General features: G+C 43.3%; 1 protein-coding gene across 3 annotated transcripts; it reads right to left on the reverse strand.

The window, feature by feature from the left end:
* Nucleotides 1–1,902: 1,902 nt before the first annotated feature.
* Nucleotides 1,903–15,201, reverse strand: PPP1R8 (protein phosphatase 1 regulatory subunit 8). 3 transcript variants are annotated; one of them, XR_014010102.1, is made up of 8 exons: nt 15,064–15,201; nt 10,390–10,450; nt 8,984–9,137; nt 6,803–7,023; nt 6,181–6,325; nt 5,917–5,981; nt 3,762–4,396; nt 1,903–3,716 (listed from the first exon to the last, which is right to left on the reverse strand). XR_014010102.1 is itself a non-coding variant. In XM_081202013.1 (7 exons), the coding sequence occupies exons 1-7, from the start codon at nt 15,150–15,152 to the stop codon at nt 4,043–4,045; spliced, it is 1,089 nt and encodes a 362-aa protein (XP_081058139.1). In that variant the 5' UTR covers nt 15,153–15,201; the 3' UTR covers nt 1,903–4,042. The 3 variants fall into 3 exon arrangements, 2 of the variants coding, with proteins under 2 accessions (XP_081058139.1, XP_081058140.1); XM_081202013.1 differs by having other exon boundaries at nt 1,903–4,396; XM_081202014.1 differs by lacking the exon at nt 15,064–15,201 and adding an exon at nt 12,939–15,032 and having other exon boundaries at nt 1,903–4,396.
* Nucleotides 15,202–16,111: the final 910 nt, after the last annotated feature.

The raw sequence follows: 16,111 nt of genomic DNA on the forward strand, positions 1-16,111 counted from the left end.
TTTCACTTTTGTTACCACATTTAATTCTGTTTCCTTCTGGAACCCATCTATTTCTGAAGGTGTCAAGTTTTTTGCCAAGACCTTAGTTTTTTGTTTGTTCAACTTGAATCCCGCCACCCGACCAAACTCCGAAATTAGTTCTAAAGCTCTTTTTGTACTAGGTTCTGGCTCCTGTAGTGTCAAAACCAAATCATCTGCGAAAGCCTTCAGTTTATATTGTTTTCCTCCGACCTGAAATGCTATAGTTTGTATACAAAGTGTGTGTTGGTTTTTTCCTTTAATTTCCTGCAAGATTCTCAATTTACCAATCTGGAGGTAGTACCTTTCAGTTCCTGAGAAAAGATCAGGAATCATTTCTTTTGCAGGGGTAGGGGGTAGAAATCTATTAAAAACTTGCACAACAAAACATAGTACAAAAATAAATAGCCCTCAGCCACCCTTTAAATCAGGTTTAGCCAGTTTGTTTTCAGCATCACCCTGTGCATCAAGTTCAGTGGTGCTTACTCCCAGGTAAACAGGATAAGATTGCAAGCCCATTTGGCTTTATAATAAAATATGCAACCTGACTATGCACCTTTATTTTCAGAGAGGGAAAACTCTACATTTGAGTAAGGCTTCTGAGGGGATGCAAGAAGGACCAGGGGCTGGAAAAAGTCAAAAGATGGGTGGTTTTCCTACCTTTATCCATAGGGGCTGAAGCTCTGGCTCTCTCCTTCAGCAGGGTGCGATGGAGCCGCAACACCTGAGCCCCACTTCTTTACTTGGGAAACAAAATGTACTAGATTTGCCCCCTGCACCATCAACAGAATTATGACAGGCTGAAATTCTACAGATGAAGAGTTCCCACCATTGCACCTCCATAGTGGGAAAGGCTGCACACACCTGTTTAATTTCACCCTGCCACCTGGCTTTGAATGCACCAACATTCTGCAGTTTCCTGCACTTTGGTGGTCATATCGTCCTGCAAGGCATGTAGAGTGGCCTTGGTGCAACCATGGTGGCCAAAAACGCAGCAAACCAGAAGAGTCAAGTTTCTTTAAGGAATGAGTGGGAATTAAAGCAGCCTAGAGGACCACTCTCGTAAAAGAAAAAACAGGGTTTCCTGGTTCTCCTTTCCATTGAAGCTACACGCCCCCAGCAGGAACCTGGGCCATCTGATACATCAGCCGCGCAAGCCCAACAATATGGAAGTTCACCATGCTAATTGGAATTTGCCAGAATGAACATGCTCTGCTTGTGCGGAAAGAGCTATACAGGTTTTCAGTGTGTTTCTGGTTGCACTTCAAAGTGTTGGGTTTGATCCATGAAGTGTTTAAACAGCCTGCGTCCACTGTATTCTTAGATTGTATTCTATGAACCTGCCTGTTTACTTAGATCAGGGGAAGGGAAACTGTTGTCCTCCAGATGCGTCTGGACTCCCAACTCCCATCATCCCTGACCACTGGATATGCTGGCTGGAACTGATGGGAACCCAAAATCTGGGTGGCCACAGGTTGCTTGCTTCCAATTTTGATCCTGGCTGGTGGACCTGATCTGGGTACCCCTCTCCCTCCAAGGTCAAATGGATGGCAACATGAGAAAGGACTTCTTCTGCAAGCACATGTTTGGAACACTATGCTTTGGGCCAATGCTTCTGTCATTTAGGTGCCATTTTATATTCCTAGGCTTTTTAAAAATGTCTTTATTGGACTCTTGCTTATTGCTGTTTTTATTATTTTCTTTTAGCTTGTTCATGGATTGACGTTCTTCCTGGTTTTTAAAAAACATGATAAGCTGCTTTAGAAAATACTGTAAGATGGTTTGGGAAAAGAAATATTTAAAACAAATAGACCAGAAATGGCAAAGGATCATTTCCTGGGCAGACTGCGCTGTTAAGATTTGGGACACACATTGAACTCTCAATTTGGCAAAACAGTCATTTAATTTACAGTGTAGTAAAGGTTACAGGTAAAAAGCTCAACAGAGTGTGAAAAGGCCTATTACACAAATGTACAAACTTCTGTACAGAGCCCCACACCTTTCATTCATCCTCCCCCATGCTCAATGTTGGCCAGAACTGGCTTCCAAGAAATTAAAATTTTGAAATTAAAAGTCTGCACCATCCCACGGAGGTGAGGGGCCAAGACCAGCAATCAGTAAAATCCCAAGGGACACATCTTGCAAAACAAGTTACTTAAAAAAAATAATCATTTAAAATCCAGCAAGGGAAACCTTAACTGCTTTAAACTGGTCACATATCCTGAAGAGCTGCCTTCCATACCAGAAGACTGCTTAATAGCCTGGTAAAAGTTAACTAAAAATATCCCAAAGATGAGAGGTTGCAAGTGAAGCTACAGAAGATTTGGAGTATGGAGTCCTACAGCTCACGAGCCATTTCATCACAACCTAGATTATGTTGTTATATAACTACACAATATAGACACAACTTCATCTTCACAAAAGGGTCCTATGTACACCGTCAGATGACACAAAAGCAGATTGTGTAGAAGTGAACTGACTTCAAGACATTCCATTCAGACTCCCCCCATTGATAGAATACGTTGTCTCATTTTTTAAAGCAGCAGCAGATATCCTGAATTATTTGGCCCCAGATCTCTGTCCCGCTCAATACTTTAGGTGGTAAATGGAACCTTGGATAGTTGTAATGTTTCTGCAATAACAGACACAACCTAGCTGTATTACTCACTTTTTAAAACCCCACTTGGTTCATTTGGAGGACTTAAGAATGTGGTTAACTCCCCACCCCCCTGGGGAAAAACCAAACCAACCAGGATGTGCCTGACTTTGGCTGAGCTTTGACAACTGTTCTGCCATGTTGTACTACAGGGAACAGTAAATCACTGGAGATACTAACCATCTAAGTACACAGAACCAAGAAGAGACCCATCAAGCAGTGTGATTAAGAGCCTGCCCAGTGCCAAGAGCCTGGATAATAAGACTCTCAAAGACAACACAACTCTGCTTCCATAGTTACTTTAGTGTGTACAATATACACATCTCAATCAAGTCTTTTGATTCCAAACATCTGGAACTAGAGCCTTAGAGCTACTTTTGGTTCAACGAAAAACTGAAGTCAATAGGTCAAACTGCACAATGGTGGAGCTGAGATCCGGAAACTATTTTAGCTCACGCAATATCCCCATTTGACAGAACTGCAGTCATTATGCACTAAGAAACTGGCTAACCTTTCATGGGCTTTGGGATTAGTTGGGGGGGGGGGAGAACTGTGTGACAAATTCTGCTTGTGTATAGGAAACCAACCCACACGGAGTATTATGCAAGTACACTGCTTTTTCTCTGGAAGGGCCACTGTTAAAAGTACCTTAAGAGCTCTCATTTGATATTCTTTTCCTTCTTGGTGCATTCAATCTAGAATGCTAAGCAGCAAATAATCTGCTTGATTTTCATTTCTTACCATTTCCCTGTGCTTCCAGCCTTCAAGATGATACTCGCTTACAAGGCAAGCACAACGGGCTGTACCTAGACTAAGAGCACTTCATGATCCGCATGTTTAAAAGCAAGCTATGGTTATCTGACTTACATGAGTACTACTTATACCCGAACCAGGTGCTTCTTTAGAAAACTGATCAGGTCCACATACACTTCTGAGGATGAATGTTTACTTGAGACCAGCTGGTTAAGCTTAACTCTGTAAGACAGAGTTGTTAATTTTGACTCTGTGTTACCTGACAGTGCCCCTTAAATTCATGAATAACCTTAGGATAAAAATAACCACGGTGCCCCTTAAATTCATGAATAACCTTAGGATAAAAATAACCATGGTTGAAGAAAAGAAGAAAAGGCTGTTAGGCAGTGTGGTTTCGCAGTCAGTGGGTGGGGGGGAGAGAACGCTTCTCTTTTCTAGATGCCTGTAGAGTTCTTCCAGAGGTTGGTTTTGTAGGGGAGCTTACCCCTGTAACCTGGCTATGACACACAGTTAGGACCCCGATTCTGAAAGCTGTGGGTGCTGCACTTGGAACAGTTTTTTGTCCACTCTGGCTGGTTGTGCTCCTGTCTCCCAGGACAGATCAAGCTCTGCTCCTCAGATCAAGAGAGAAGGGGTAGGCTTCTTGCCCGGCCAAGCTTCTTTTGCATACTTCTTCTTCTTGGGCTCATTCACAACTTCGGGATTAAAGACAGCAGGGTTTGGAGCTGGGTTCATGGTGACCGTTGAGGGTGCAACCGGAGTCAAGTCCACATCCGGGGCAAGATTAGGATAGGGCATTGGCAGGCCTCCAATGAGCGCAGTGCCGTGAATGCTATGGGCCTGGGCGCCTGTCTCATTGTGAGTGGGAGGCAAGCCGCCGTACAATCCTCCGCTATAGGGAAAGTTCTGCATGCGCCGCGTGGCAGACTCATCCGCGCTCAGGGAACCGGAGTTGTCCATCCGCTTTTTCTGCAGTAGAAAGGACAACTCTTTACTTTTTGAAACAACCTCCCAATACAAACCACTGCAGAGGAATCTGTGCTTCCCTCTTTCCAAATATCCATTGGTATATATTAAATCTTCATAATTTATATGGTGTATGAAGAATTAGTGTTTGAATCGGCTTGGTTTTCATGTTTGATGTGGCCCTTGGGTGGATGCAATGAGTTGCTTAATGCAACTACTTTGTAGCATCAAGCCCTTTCCTGTCAGTTCCATCATCACATTCATTAAGTACTTGCTGGAATGAACCTGGCAAGGAGTAATACCCTCAGGGAATTACAGTGGTGCCCCGCAAGACGAATGCCTCGCAAGACGGAAAACTCGCTAGACGAAAGAGTTTTCAGTTTTGGAGGTGCTTCGCAAAACGAATCTCCTATGGGCTTGCTTCGCAAGACGAAAATGTCTTGCGAGTTCCTGCGGGTTTTTTCTCCTCCCCCCCTTTCCTAAGCCGCTAAGCCGCTTATCAGCTGATCCGATAAGCCGCTAAAAGCCGCTAATAGCGCTAATCTGTCAATGGGCTTGCTTCGCAAGACGAAAAAACCACTAGACGAAGAGAATCACAGAACGGATTCTTTTTGTCTTGCGAGGCACCACTGTAGTTGCTTAGTCACAACACAGTAAGAGGTTCCAAGGATGTTATCTGTTTTATCTGGTTTAACCTAACAACTCTCCTTCCTAACAGAACATAATGTCACTTGGCATGGACAAAAAGCAGAGAACAGTGGGAAACATATTATAGCCACCTAGGAAGCTGCACAGAATACAACTGCATTATAGAGCAGCAGGAAGTGGTATTAACAACATATTATTTTTTTGACAATCCATATCTTTCCTGAGTTCAAGAATTCCAAGGCACAGGCCTAAGTAAGGCTGTCACTTGCAACTGTGACTGCCTTGAGGTGGCTGCCTTTGGTGTTTTCTTTTTAAGTACAGTGGTACCTCGGGTTACATACGGGTCTGGTTACAGACTCTGCTAACCCAGAAATAGTACCTCAGGTTAAGAATTTTGCTTCAGGATGAGAACAGAAATTGTGCAGCGGCGGCGCAGCAGCAGGAGGCCCCATTAGCTAAAGTTGTGCTTCAAGTTAAGAACAGTTTCAGGTTAAGAACAGACCTCCGCAACGAATTAAGTACTTAACCCGAGGTACCACCATTGATCGAGGAAGGAGCACAGCATGGGCTTGCCAGAAGCCTTTTTGTTGCATTAAAAAAATTGACTACTTATAACTTAACCATGTCTTTCTAAATAAAAAATAAATTAAAAAGGTTAAACTGCAATCCACAGTACAAAGCAAAGGTAAAATGTCATTAGGACGCAGCTGCAAGTCTTATTTACATGTCTTACCTATAAACGTATTTCTATTGGTCTAGCAATAAAAAGAACCAAACATCTGGATCTAATATTATCCTGGCTACAAGTATCCCTATCTAAGATAGCAGTTTTCACAGGCTATGTTAACAGGCTGTTTTCTGATTTAGAAGCATACCTTCACTGGGACAACTGCAGTCTGTACCATGTTTCTGAAGCGTCCAACAGAAGGGTCCACATCCTCTGTATGGGTAAATCAGATTGAAATACCGTGGTTAGTTTTAAAATGGATTTTGAAGAGTGTATTCAGTACCGAAGGGGGTTTAATGCCAGCTTTCTCAAAGTGAAAGGTTATTACCAGCAAAACCTCTATTCATTAATGCTCACGGAACAGATAGCAATATGCAGCGAGGCCTACATAGAACACATCCACAGTGCTCACCTGGATTGATGATTTCGTCGTCATCACTGAATGTTACTCTGGAATTCTTTCGTTTTCTTTTTGGTCTCTGGATATCCAAATTTCCTTCTTCTATAGTTAACGTGGAGATCCTCTTGTTATGGGCTGTGTTGAATTCTGTCAGGTTCTAAAAAACCAAAGATGAGACTGTCAACGAAGAATAAACATTAAACTTCTCCTGCCCCCATGAACATTTAGGATCGGACAGGCTTCAAGGTGCCCAGAATAATATAGGAACAAGCCAACAGCAAGTCACTTGCTTTAGCCGGGGGAGAATGGGAATTTGGTCTAGTGGTCTGAAATAGCACAAGACTCACGGTTGTGGGTTGGAGCCCCACTATGTGCAAAATGTTCCTGCCTTGCAAGGGGTTGGACTAGATGACATTCACAGACCCTCCAACTCTACAATTCTATGAAAAGGTTTGGCATACTTGCCAGACCATGGGGGGCTGCAAAAGTAGGTATGTCACACACAAGCACAGACTGACATTTGCAAGGTCAGAAGACTTTTGTTCTGGTGCTGTTGCTTATGCCATGCTTCCAGCCAAGGAACCCCGTCTCCCTCCACAAGGGAAAATGGGTGTCATGCTGTGGGTGAACTCACATCTAATTCTGTCTCCTCTTCTGGAAGTCCAAGCAAACCCTTGAGCTCGTCGTCCTCATTGGTCATCTTCTCGTCTCCTTTTACTGCAGAGGGCAATGTCTGAGGTTTTTCCCTCAGAGTATAGGCCCTTGTGGAGGCACCAAAGGAAACTGTAGAGTCAATGGGAATCTGCTGTGGTTTATGAGGCTCCAAACGAATATGACCCAAAAACGTGCCATGTGCTGGGAATATTGGAATAAAAAAAGAAGAAACTGTCCATTAGCTGTCAGTTTATTCAAAGCTAGATGTGGGGCCCTACTGAAAGTATATGAAATTATTTCACTGTGTTCTTCCAGGAAAATCTGAATTAGTTGATTAAATGAAACATTTGCAGCCCAATTCTCCAAGGCTTTTGAAACAGCTTCCAAGAGACAAGCAGCACTAAACAGCCAGTGTTCTGCAATTTTGCTTGCTATGGCAAACGATCCATTGGCCTCTGGTATGAGTCAGAAGGAACTTGGGTGGTTAGAGTAATTCTTCAGATTGAAGAGGTTAGTTTTGTTTGTTTATTTTCATACATTTCTGTTCTACCTTTCTTCTGTTACAGAACTCAATGTGGTGTATTGGCTTTGCGTTTCCCCCCTTACAATCAAGAGGTATATACATATGAAATAAAGTACATAGGTGTTCCCTGGTGGTTACCCATCCAGACACTGATCAGACTAAATCTGCTTAGTTCAGTAAAGTGGCAGGCTCATGTGCCTTCAGACCACAGCTGAGCTATGCTTCCAGGAAGAGCTGCAGTTCTAGGGCTGGCTGTGTTGGCACATGTCGTGGCAGCAGCAGCACTTTCCTGCCTGCCCAGTGCTCTCCAAATTCGGAGTTAGGGAACGGGCTGGAGATTGTTCCTGAAGTTGTTCTTGGTTTCCACAACTATGGGGTTGGCCCCAACCGCTCCAGGTCCAAACTTAAGAGCTGGGGGGGGGGGGGGAGGGGAAGTGAATGTCCTTGACAAACATGTAAGCTCGTAATTGGGGGAGGATTCCGGCACCCTCAAATTTTGGCTTTGGGACGAAGGCCAGCCAAAATCTGTGAACCCTTAGAACAGCAATGAACACAAATCAATAAAATACAATACAAATTGACAGTGGCGACAAAAGAGCACAGTGTCCCTTTCTGAGTGTGAGCTGAGTGCAGCAACTTATCTGAAAAAGCCACAAGAACAGATCAGGGATGAAGCTCACTAGGGTGGCCATTGTAAAGCCTTGGAGCAATCGCAGTGAAGGCCCTGTAATAATAGTAATAATAATAATAATATAGCTAGGGGGAAGAAAGATGACTTGAGAATGTTGCTCAGAGAAGTACTGTTTCAAGAGCACCTTCTCCAATTTCCACCACCCACTGCCATGGGAGTCTTAAAGCTATAGTGGAAACCACCAGGGCATCCTTTTTGGAAACGACACTATCAGGGTTCGAAATTAGCAGGGCACCAGGTGCATTTTGCACCTAAAGGTACTCCATTTGCAAGCACCTCAAAAAGCCCAGGTGCCATTTTTCGCACCTGGCTGGCACTCAAGGATTACTGAAATGTAAGTGCTTTGAAGCCTCGAAGTATATATTAAGGATAGACAATATGTTAAGGAGTTTAACGATAAAGAGTAGAGTGTTTTGAAAACTGAAGTATGGTACCAATATTTTTATTGTAAACACCAATGTTTATGTTAATAAATAACAATGTTAATAATGTTATAATAATGTTATAATGTTATAATAATGTTAATAAATAAACATTTATTTATAAATAAATAAATAATTTATAAATTTATAATAATTTAGAAATAGACATTTATTAACAACTTCTGCTAAAAATGTGATATTAACAATGTATCACTTATGTGAATTGCATATTAGTTTATGCTTTTCAAAATAATAAATAAAAAGTGTTGCCAACCCCCCCCGCCCCCAGTGGGGACCAGGCATTCTGTTTTGGTGCCCACAACCCAGGTCCCAGAACCCATTTGGCTCCTAGCTTTTCTATCCCAGTTTCTAACACTGGCCACCATGGTTCCTATAATGAAGCCTTTTTCTACTTCAGCTAAATGTAAGGATAAACAAATCCAGATCTCTTGAAAATTCACCCCAAGCATTCCTTCTGCGCCACCCACCCCTGTATATTACTTGGTTAAATATCAATCAACTTACTGCTGTTGAGGTCTATAAGAAAAACCCTCTTCAGATGTTTGTGGTAGACTAAGGCAGCATGGACCCGAGAGCATGACTGGTGATCAATGGTGAAGTCGCACAGGTCAGGGTTTCTCCCAAAGAGATAGTATTTCTTTTCATCAATGATCAGTTTCTATGATAAGACATCAGACAGACAGCAACATAAGGTCACTAGAAGAAGACATTTCCATCATAACTGCTGCTGCTACAGAAGACTATGAGCTATCAGCAACAGAGGCTTATCCATTTTTTATCAGTGCTGCTAGACCAGGCATCCCCAAACTCGGCCCTCCAGCTGTTTTGGGACTATAATTCCCATCATCCCTGACCACTGGTCCTGTAAGCTAGGGATGATGGAAGTTGTAGTCCCAAAACAGCTGGAGAGCCGAGTTTGGGGGTGCCTGTGCTAGGCCTTTCACACGGTAGCCAGGGGAGTGGCCATATTCAGTTACAAATTAAAAATTATGTTCCATGCAGGAATTATGTTTCTGATTCAATGCTATTGGTAAAGATACAAACAGCTTTTACAAGTTCAGCTTCACTGCTATTGAAGCCGCAAGATGGGTAAAAACTCATTTGTGCCTCTGAGTTATAACCCAGTGTGATTCTCCACACACTGAGCTTGATTACTTCATGGCTTGTTTTGATGTTGCACTTTTTAGACCTAGCCAATCACTAGTTATACCTCTGAACTCGAAACGAGAACAAAGGTAAAGATGGCTTGGTTAGTATCAAGTGCTTAAGAAACCTGTGTGACTTGAACAACATGTGTACGTTGCAACTGACAATTTACAGTGTGCTGCTTTCAGCTTTGTGGGGCTCGAAAGGTATTCCATCCTAGGGGATGCTTACAGCTCAAACAGACAGGTGCTTAGTTTGGAGGTAATTATCTCATGTTAATAAGCAGAGATATGGGCAATTCTTGTGTCAACACAGTCCATTCCTTCCTTGGCATGCTACAATAGAACTTTGACCTAGGAGCCCTTCAGCACATCACTTCGTCATACTTGTCTGTAAAATGGAAATATCTGGGATTCAGTTACTGTGAAAACTAACACAAACCCTTCAGAACAGCAAAAATAGGTTTGCCCTTCTAGTTCTGAACTGTCACCTGTTAAAAGGTGATGCCAGAAAGAAGCACTGGATACCAACACCTGCTTCTAAGGTACTTTGGGATACTTGGATGCATAGTGGGTATTCAAGCAAAATGGGAAGCAACTCGGGGAGCCTGCTGAAAGTGCTCATCAGACACTGCGGGAGGAAAAGGGAAAAGGATGCAGGAGATTTTATTGCTGTGACTGATGCTTGTGATTGTTTCTATAGCTACCCAGTACTAGAAGTGTATTCCTAGTCCAGGATAATTTGTTCTGCATCTATTTTCATACCTCAATAAGTTTGTCTCCTTTGACTACATCCAGGTGCAACCCAGGTGGAGGCTTTCCTGCCCTAGGAAACAAAAACAGAAATATGTTTTGTTTTGGAATAGAGTCACATTTAGAACCCCTACAGTTACCCATTGATCTGAAGTCGCCATAAAAACAAAATCCAACTCTCATGCTTTTCCCCCCTTAAGCAATATGTTAACCATAAATGCTGCAACACATTGAAATTAGATAGATGGAAAACCTGGACTTTAACACAGGAAATTGGTACAAAAAGTATGAGCTTAAGTGAAATTAATAGTCAGCACCTTTAGGACACTGCCATGTACATGGGTCTTCAGACAATGTACAGTGGTGCCCCGCAAGACGAATGCCTCACAAGACGGAAAACTCGCTAGACGAAAGAGTTTTCCGTTTTGGAGGTGCTTCGCAAAACGAATTTCCTATGGGCTTGCTTCGCAAGACGACAATGTCTTGCGAGTTCCTGCGGTTTTTCCCCCCTTCCCCCCCTTTTTCTAAGCCGCTAAGCCACTTATCAGCTGATCCGATCAGCCGATAAGCCGCTAAAAGCCGCTAAAAGCCGCTAATCCGTCAATGGGCTTGCTTCGCAAGATGAAAAAACCGCTAGACGAAGAGAATCACAGAACGGATTCTTTTCGTCTTGCGAGGCACCACTGTATATTATGGCACTACCATAAGACGAGATGCTGGTCACTAGCTTACATGGCTCTAAAGTGGAATAGATTGGGCCAGGCCTACTCATGACTACTGGCAACAATAGTGAGCAGAATCTGCATTAAGAGAAGAGCCACAGCTCAGTGGCAGAGCACACGCATTGCATGCAAAAGGGCCCAGTTTCAATTCCCAGCATCTCCAGGTAGGGCTGGAAAAACTCCTATCTGAAAGCATGGAGAGCTACTGCCAGTGAAAGTAAACCAGGGATGGGGAACCAGTGCCCTCTAGGCATTGCTGAACCTAAATTCTCGTAATTCTGGATCACTGGCCATGGCAGGTGGGGCTGATGGGTATCCATCCATATCTGGTGGTTCTCTATCCCTGAGGTGGGTGGAGCACTGGTCTCAGTGTAAGGCAGCTTGCTTTGATATTGCATACTAGCTGGCCTTTTGCCTGATCCAGTCGGGCTTTGCGCATACCTTCAGTGGAGTAAGACCTACTGGCACACCCCTTTTGATAAGAACTCCTCTACAGTAATGGATATCTCATTTAAGCAATTTAGTATGGAGGAAAACAAAAACTGTGTTTGCAAACACTTAAGGTTTTCTGTGTTATTCAGAAGTCATTATACCTCATTTAGAGGGGCTTATTTGTAATAGTGGCTAAGAGAGTGAGCTACAAATTGGGAGTTCCCCATTCAAATCTGCTACGAAGTCACTAGGTGTTTCCGCCTCAGTGTCTCACACCATCTACAACATGGAGCTTGTTTGTAATAGTGCAGGCATAGGCAAACTCAGCCCTCCAGATGTTTTGAGACTACAATTCCCATCATCCCTGACCACTGGTCCTGTTGGCTAGAGATGATGGGAGATGTAGTTCCAAAACATCTGGAGGGTTGAGTTTGCCTATGCCTGTAATAGTGGCTAAGAGAGTGAGCTACAAATTGGGAGTTCCCCATTCAAATATGCTACGAAGTTGCTAGGTGTCTCACACCATCTATAACATGGGGATAATAATATTCACTTTACAACAGAAGTGAGGAATTGGGTTTGGCCAGTGGGCCGAATTCTTATTTCTTCCAAACCTTGCCAACAAACTTTGGCAGGTGGGCGCAGCTGCTCACCTGCCAAAGTTCAAAGGAGCTCACTTTGACCATCTTTACAGTGGAGCCCCTTTGAAGTCCATTTGTGGGCATCATATGATTTCAAATGGCACCTGCACTTGGACAAAGTGGGGCTCACGGATCAAGGAGCTCCATTTGTAAAGCAACAACTGGGAGCTCACATCAAGTTTTCAACTGTTTGTTTGTAGCCACATCTTTACCTGTCTCACACTTGACATCACACACATTAGGGCTGGTGGATGTAGTTTGGGGGAAACGGCTTTGTTAGGCCTAATTAGTTCCATGAGCTGGAGGTTCCTTGCCCCTTGCTTTATAGGGTATTTGTAAGGATAACAAGATAATGTATATGAAGTGTTTTGAACACTCAAAAGCGATACAAGGTCTTATTAATTTAATTTTTTCAGAGTTCATTACTTAGGTTTTCTCCATTAGAAAGATGAAGCTCACTCAGTGCATGTCACAATGTCTTAGGAACATCAGGGGTTGTCTTATACTGAGTCAAACTATTGGTCCATTTAGCTCAGTATTGTTAACACTGGCTGGCAGAGGTTCTCCATCTTCAGGCAGGGGGTTCTCCCAGTGTATTTGGAGATGCCAGAGATTGCACCTGGGACATTCTGCATGCAAAGCATTTCTTGCCCAATCTGTGCCAAATATGTACTAGAACTCACTGCTAAATAGTTAATTGCTGGAGAACAATACCCAGGGGCATTGTCCCTCTGTGTGGCAGATAGAAGCAACCATATGAACTTACCTGAGCCCCAAGGTTAGCATCAGAGGCCTTCCTGTCATTAGTTAAAATTCAGATTGGTGGGTAGAGAAAGGTCCTTCTTGGTGGTGGTGACATGACTGTGCAGCTCTCTTCCTAGGGAAATCCTACAAGCCCACTCCCTTCCCATTTTTAGACGGCCTTTTATAATTTGTTTTTATTGTCAGGCTTTTTAGGACTGGTTGGTTTTTTATTGATTAGATTTTTATACTGCTGTTTTTGCTGTGTGAAACTGAAATTTTTATTTATTTATATTTCCTGCTTTGTGAGCTGCTTTGGAAAAATAGTTTTTAAAGACTGAAGAAAAAGCATCTAACAACAAGGGTGGGAAAATATTACAATATCCTTCCACAGAAAAAGATAAATTGGAACTTGATTATATGAAAAATATGTCATCTATCTTCCACTCACTATAATTCTTCCTTCTGTCATTAAAAAAAGAGTGACACAGTGGATAGCTCCAGCTATAATTAGCACAGAAGGTAAAACTCTGCTAAGTCACAACCCAGAGAGCTCTTCTGATGATTTAGCAGCCCCGTCATCATAAAGGAAGATGTGTTCATTAGACTCTCAAAGGATATTAATTATATAATTCATTGTTTAACCAAAAACTTAAACATTACATCTGTACCAAAAGATAAACCTTTGTGGGCAGTTACCAAAATCCTTTCACTGTGAACATATATGACATACTTCCAGTCCTGTCATCAAAACCTGTCCTTCCAAGACCAGTTTTGGCAAAGTAGGTTGCAGACCACATTACACTACACCTTCTGCTTTGGAGGAAGGAAGAAACTTAATCTCTATGTCACTATGTATGTATGTATGTATGTATGTATGTATGTATGTATGTATTAGGATGAAAAGGGCATATTCTATAACTCAAATGCATTCCAATGTGTTATACTACAAAAACTCATCCTTTCCTTTCAGTCCTTCAGCATAATTTCAGACAGCTGGGGCAAGCACTATGACCAGAGTGACCACTGCTTTTTGTCATAAAATTTCTTACCCAAATTCCCAGAAAACACAGGTGCAGTTACCTACGTAACTCCTAGAATTGGCATAGAAGAAAATTGTTTCTGTATGAAGAAGAAACTGCACGACACACACGCTTAGTAGGCTCAACACCCACTGAAGCAGAATACCGAACAAGCAAAAAACGATCCATTTCCAGCAGGGAGTAATCCCCCAAAGACACATTTTCTTTTGCTTCTCCAACCCACAATACTAACACTTAAAAAAAAAAGTTTCCTGAATTTTAGACATACTTGCATGACCCAGTTCTCAAATAAAACAAAGAATTTTCCTAGACACCTAGGTGCAATTAGCATGTAAACACCTCAACAAAGACAGAATTCACAGTGCTGGCCAGTACCTGACAGCGAAAAACACACATAGGCAATACTGAGAATATATCCCTTAGATGCAGGTCACTGCATCTTTCAGCACAACTCCAGAGAGCCCCACGTTTCATGTTTTGCTTAATCGCCCCAGCCATAAACATGACCTGCTACTCAGACCTTAACAAACCGTCATTCCTCTTTGCAATAAGGTTGTCTCTCCTCCAAAGCATCGCAGCTACGGGATCAAAATGTGCCTCTGCGCAGGGGCACCCAGCCACAAATGCTTAAGGTGCAGATCAAACATGACTAGAAGCACTCACTCCCATATTTCCGAGTTTAGAAGTACTGAATGAAATTGTTTTACTAGACAGGCACGCTCGGTGATAAAACGGGTCGTTTCCCCCCTTGCCTTCCAGGCGCAGAAATACCCTCCCTTCACTAAGAGACAGGCACTCTGCTCATGTTCAGAGACGCCCTTTAACTCCACACAGCAGTGTAAGAAATACGTTCTCTGTCCATGCTCAGAAGCACCCTCCGTGGGTTTTTAAAAATTGATTTTTAAAATATATATTAAATATATATAGGTGCATAACATTCCAGGGCGCGTAGCACTTTCCCGGTCCTTCCCCCGCTTGCAGGGGCTGCTGCACCCAGGCCCACTCCCCGCTTCATGATGCCGCTCCCGTCTCCCCGGGGGAAATATAGGCCCTTCTGCACGGCGGGACCCTTTCCCGCTCTCCAGCGCCACAGGCCCCCGCCCTCACCAGGTCGGGCAGTCAAAAAGTGGGAGGATCCCGCCACCGCCACTGCCGCCGCCGCCGCCACCACCGGCAGAGTTCGCGTTCGCCGCCATCTTGTGACTCCCCCATTCAGCTGGGCGCGGGGCACGCCGGGAAGCTGGAAGACCCGGCGGGCGGGAGGCGATCCCGGGATGCACCGCGGCGAGGTGGGTGTGTGGAGGAGGGAGCTGCGCGGGTCCTGTCTGGTCTGGTGTAGAGAAGCTCGAGCGCGGCGTTGCGTAGCGACGTCAAGGCGACGGTACGAAAAGCGCGGGAACCTGGCGGTGCGCTTAGGCTTAAGCTCCGATGTCTGTCAGTCGCGTGGGATGCCGCGGCGGTAGCGGCCATGTTGACGGCAGAAGTCCAAACGGCCCAATGCGGAGCGCTGGGCTTCGTCTCATTTCCCCACTCGGCCCGCTCCTTAACTGCAATCTGCAGGCTTCACTCTCATTTTCCTCCCCTTCACTTATTTTTGATGTGTAATTCATTTCTTACTGTATTACAAATGGTATAAGCACATTACACATAAAAGGGGAAGAAACGTCGTGATGCACGTTATCAGTCATTGTATTAAGTTATCTAACTTTTTGTAACACTGGCATCTCCTGAGCAAGATTTTGATAAAACTTAGCTCTAATCCATTGGTTCCCAATTGCTGATGACCCTGTGCATATTATCCACTTTCACTTTTCTTTTTTTCTTTTTTTTTTAAAAAAACCCCCTCACAGAATGGGGCATACACTATATTTATCAGGAACAGCATTTCAGAAGTTCCTGTCACTTGTTTTAAAAACTAATTTATTATGATGCAAACTTCCAGACACAAATTCATGTCAGAAGCATTAACTATAAAATTTATTAAATTATATTATGAGCTTCCTCCCAAAGGAGTTAAATATAGCAAAAACTAGCAACATAATAAATTATCAGAATGTCAAAGACTTTACCCAAAGACAGTTGTTTTCTCCAGGCATTGAAAGTGATTTGATCTTTGCATTTAGGTCTGAGCTGAAGAAAATACACAATGTCAAAA

Source organism: Podarcis bocagei (genome assembly GCF_964188305.1).
Source record: "Podarcis bocagei genome assembly, chromosome: 7".
Lineage (NCBI taxonomy): Eukaryota > Metazoa > Chordata > Lepidosauria > Squamata > Lacertidae > Podarcis > Podarcis bocagei.

What these genes read in the sequence shown, in the direction of transcription:
- PPP1R8 (XM_081202013.1), bottom strand. Translation starts at nt 15,152, where the DNA reads ATGGCGGCGAACGCGAACTCTGCCGGTGGTGGCGGCGGCGGCGGCAGT. An exon ending in AAGGAGACAAACTTATTGAG is followed by an intron (nt 9,138 to 10,389) that starts GTATGAAAATAG and finishes GTCTTATCATAG; the next exon opens with AAACTGATCATTGATGAAAA. An exon ending in CGACGAAATCATCAATCCAG is followed by an intron (nt 5,982 to 6,180) that starts GTGAGCACTGTG and finishes TTACCCATACAG; the next exon opens with AGGATGTGGACCCTTCTGTT.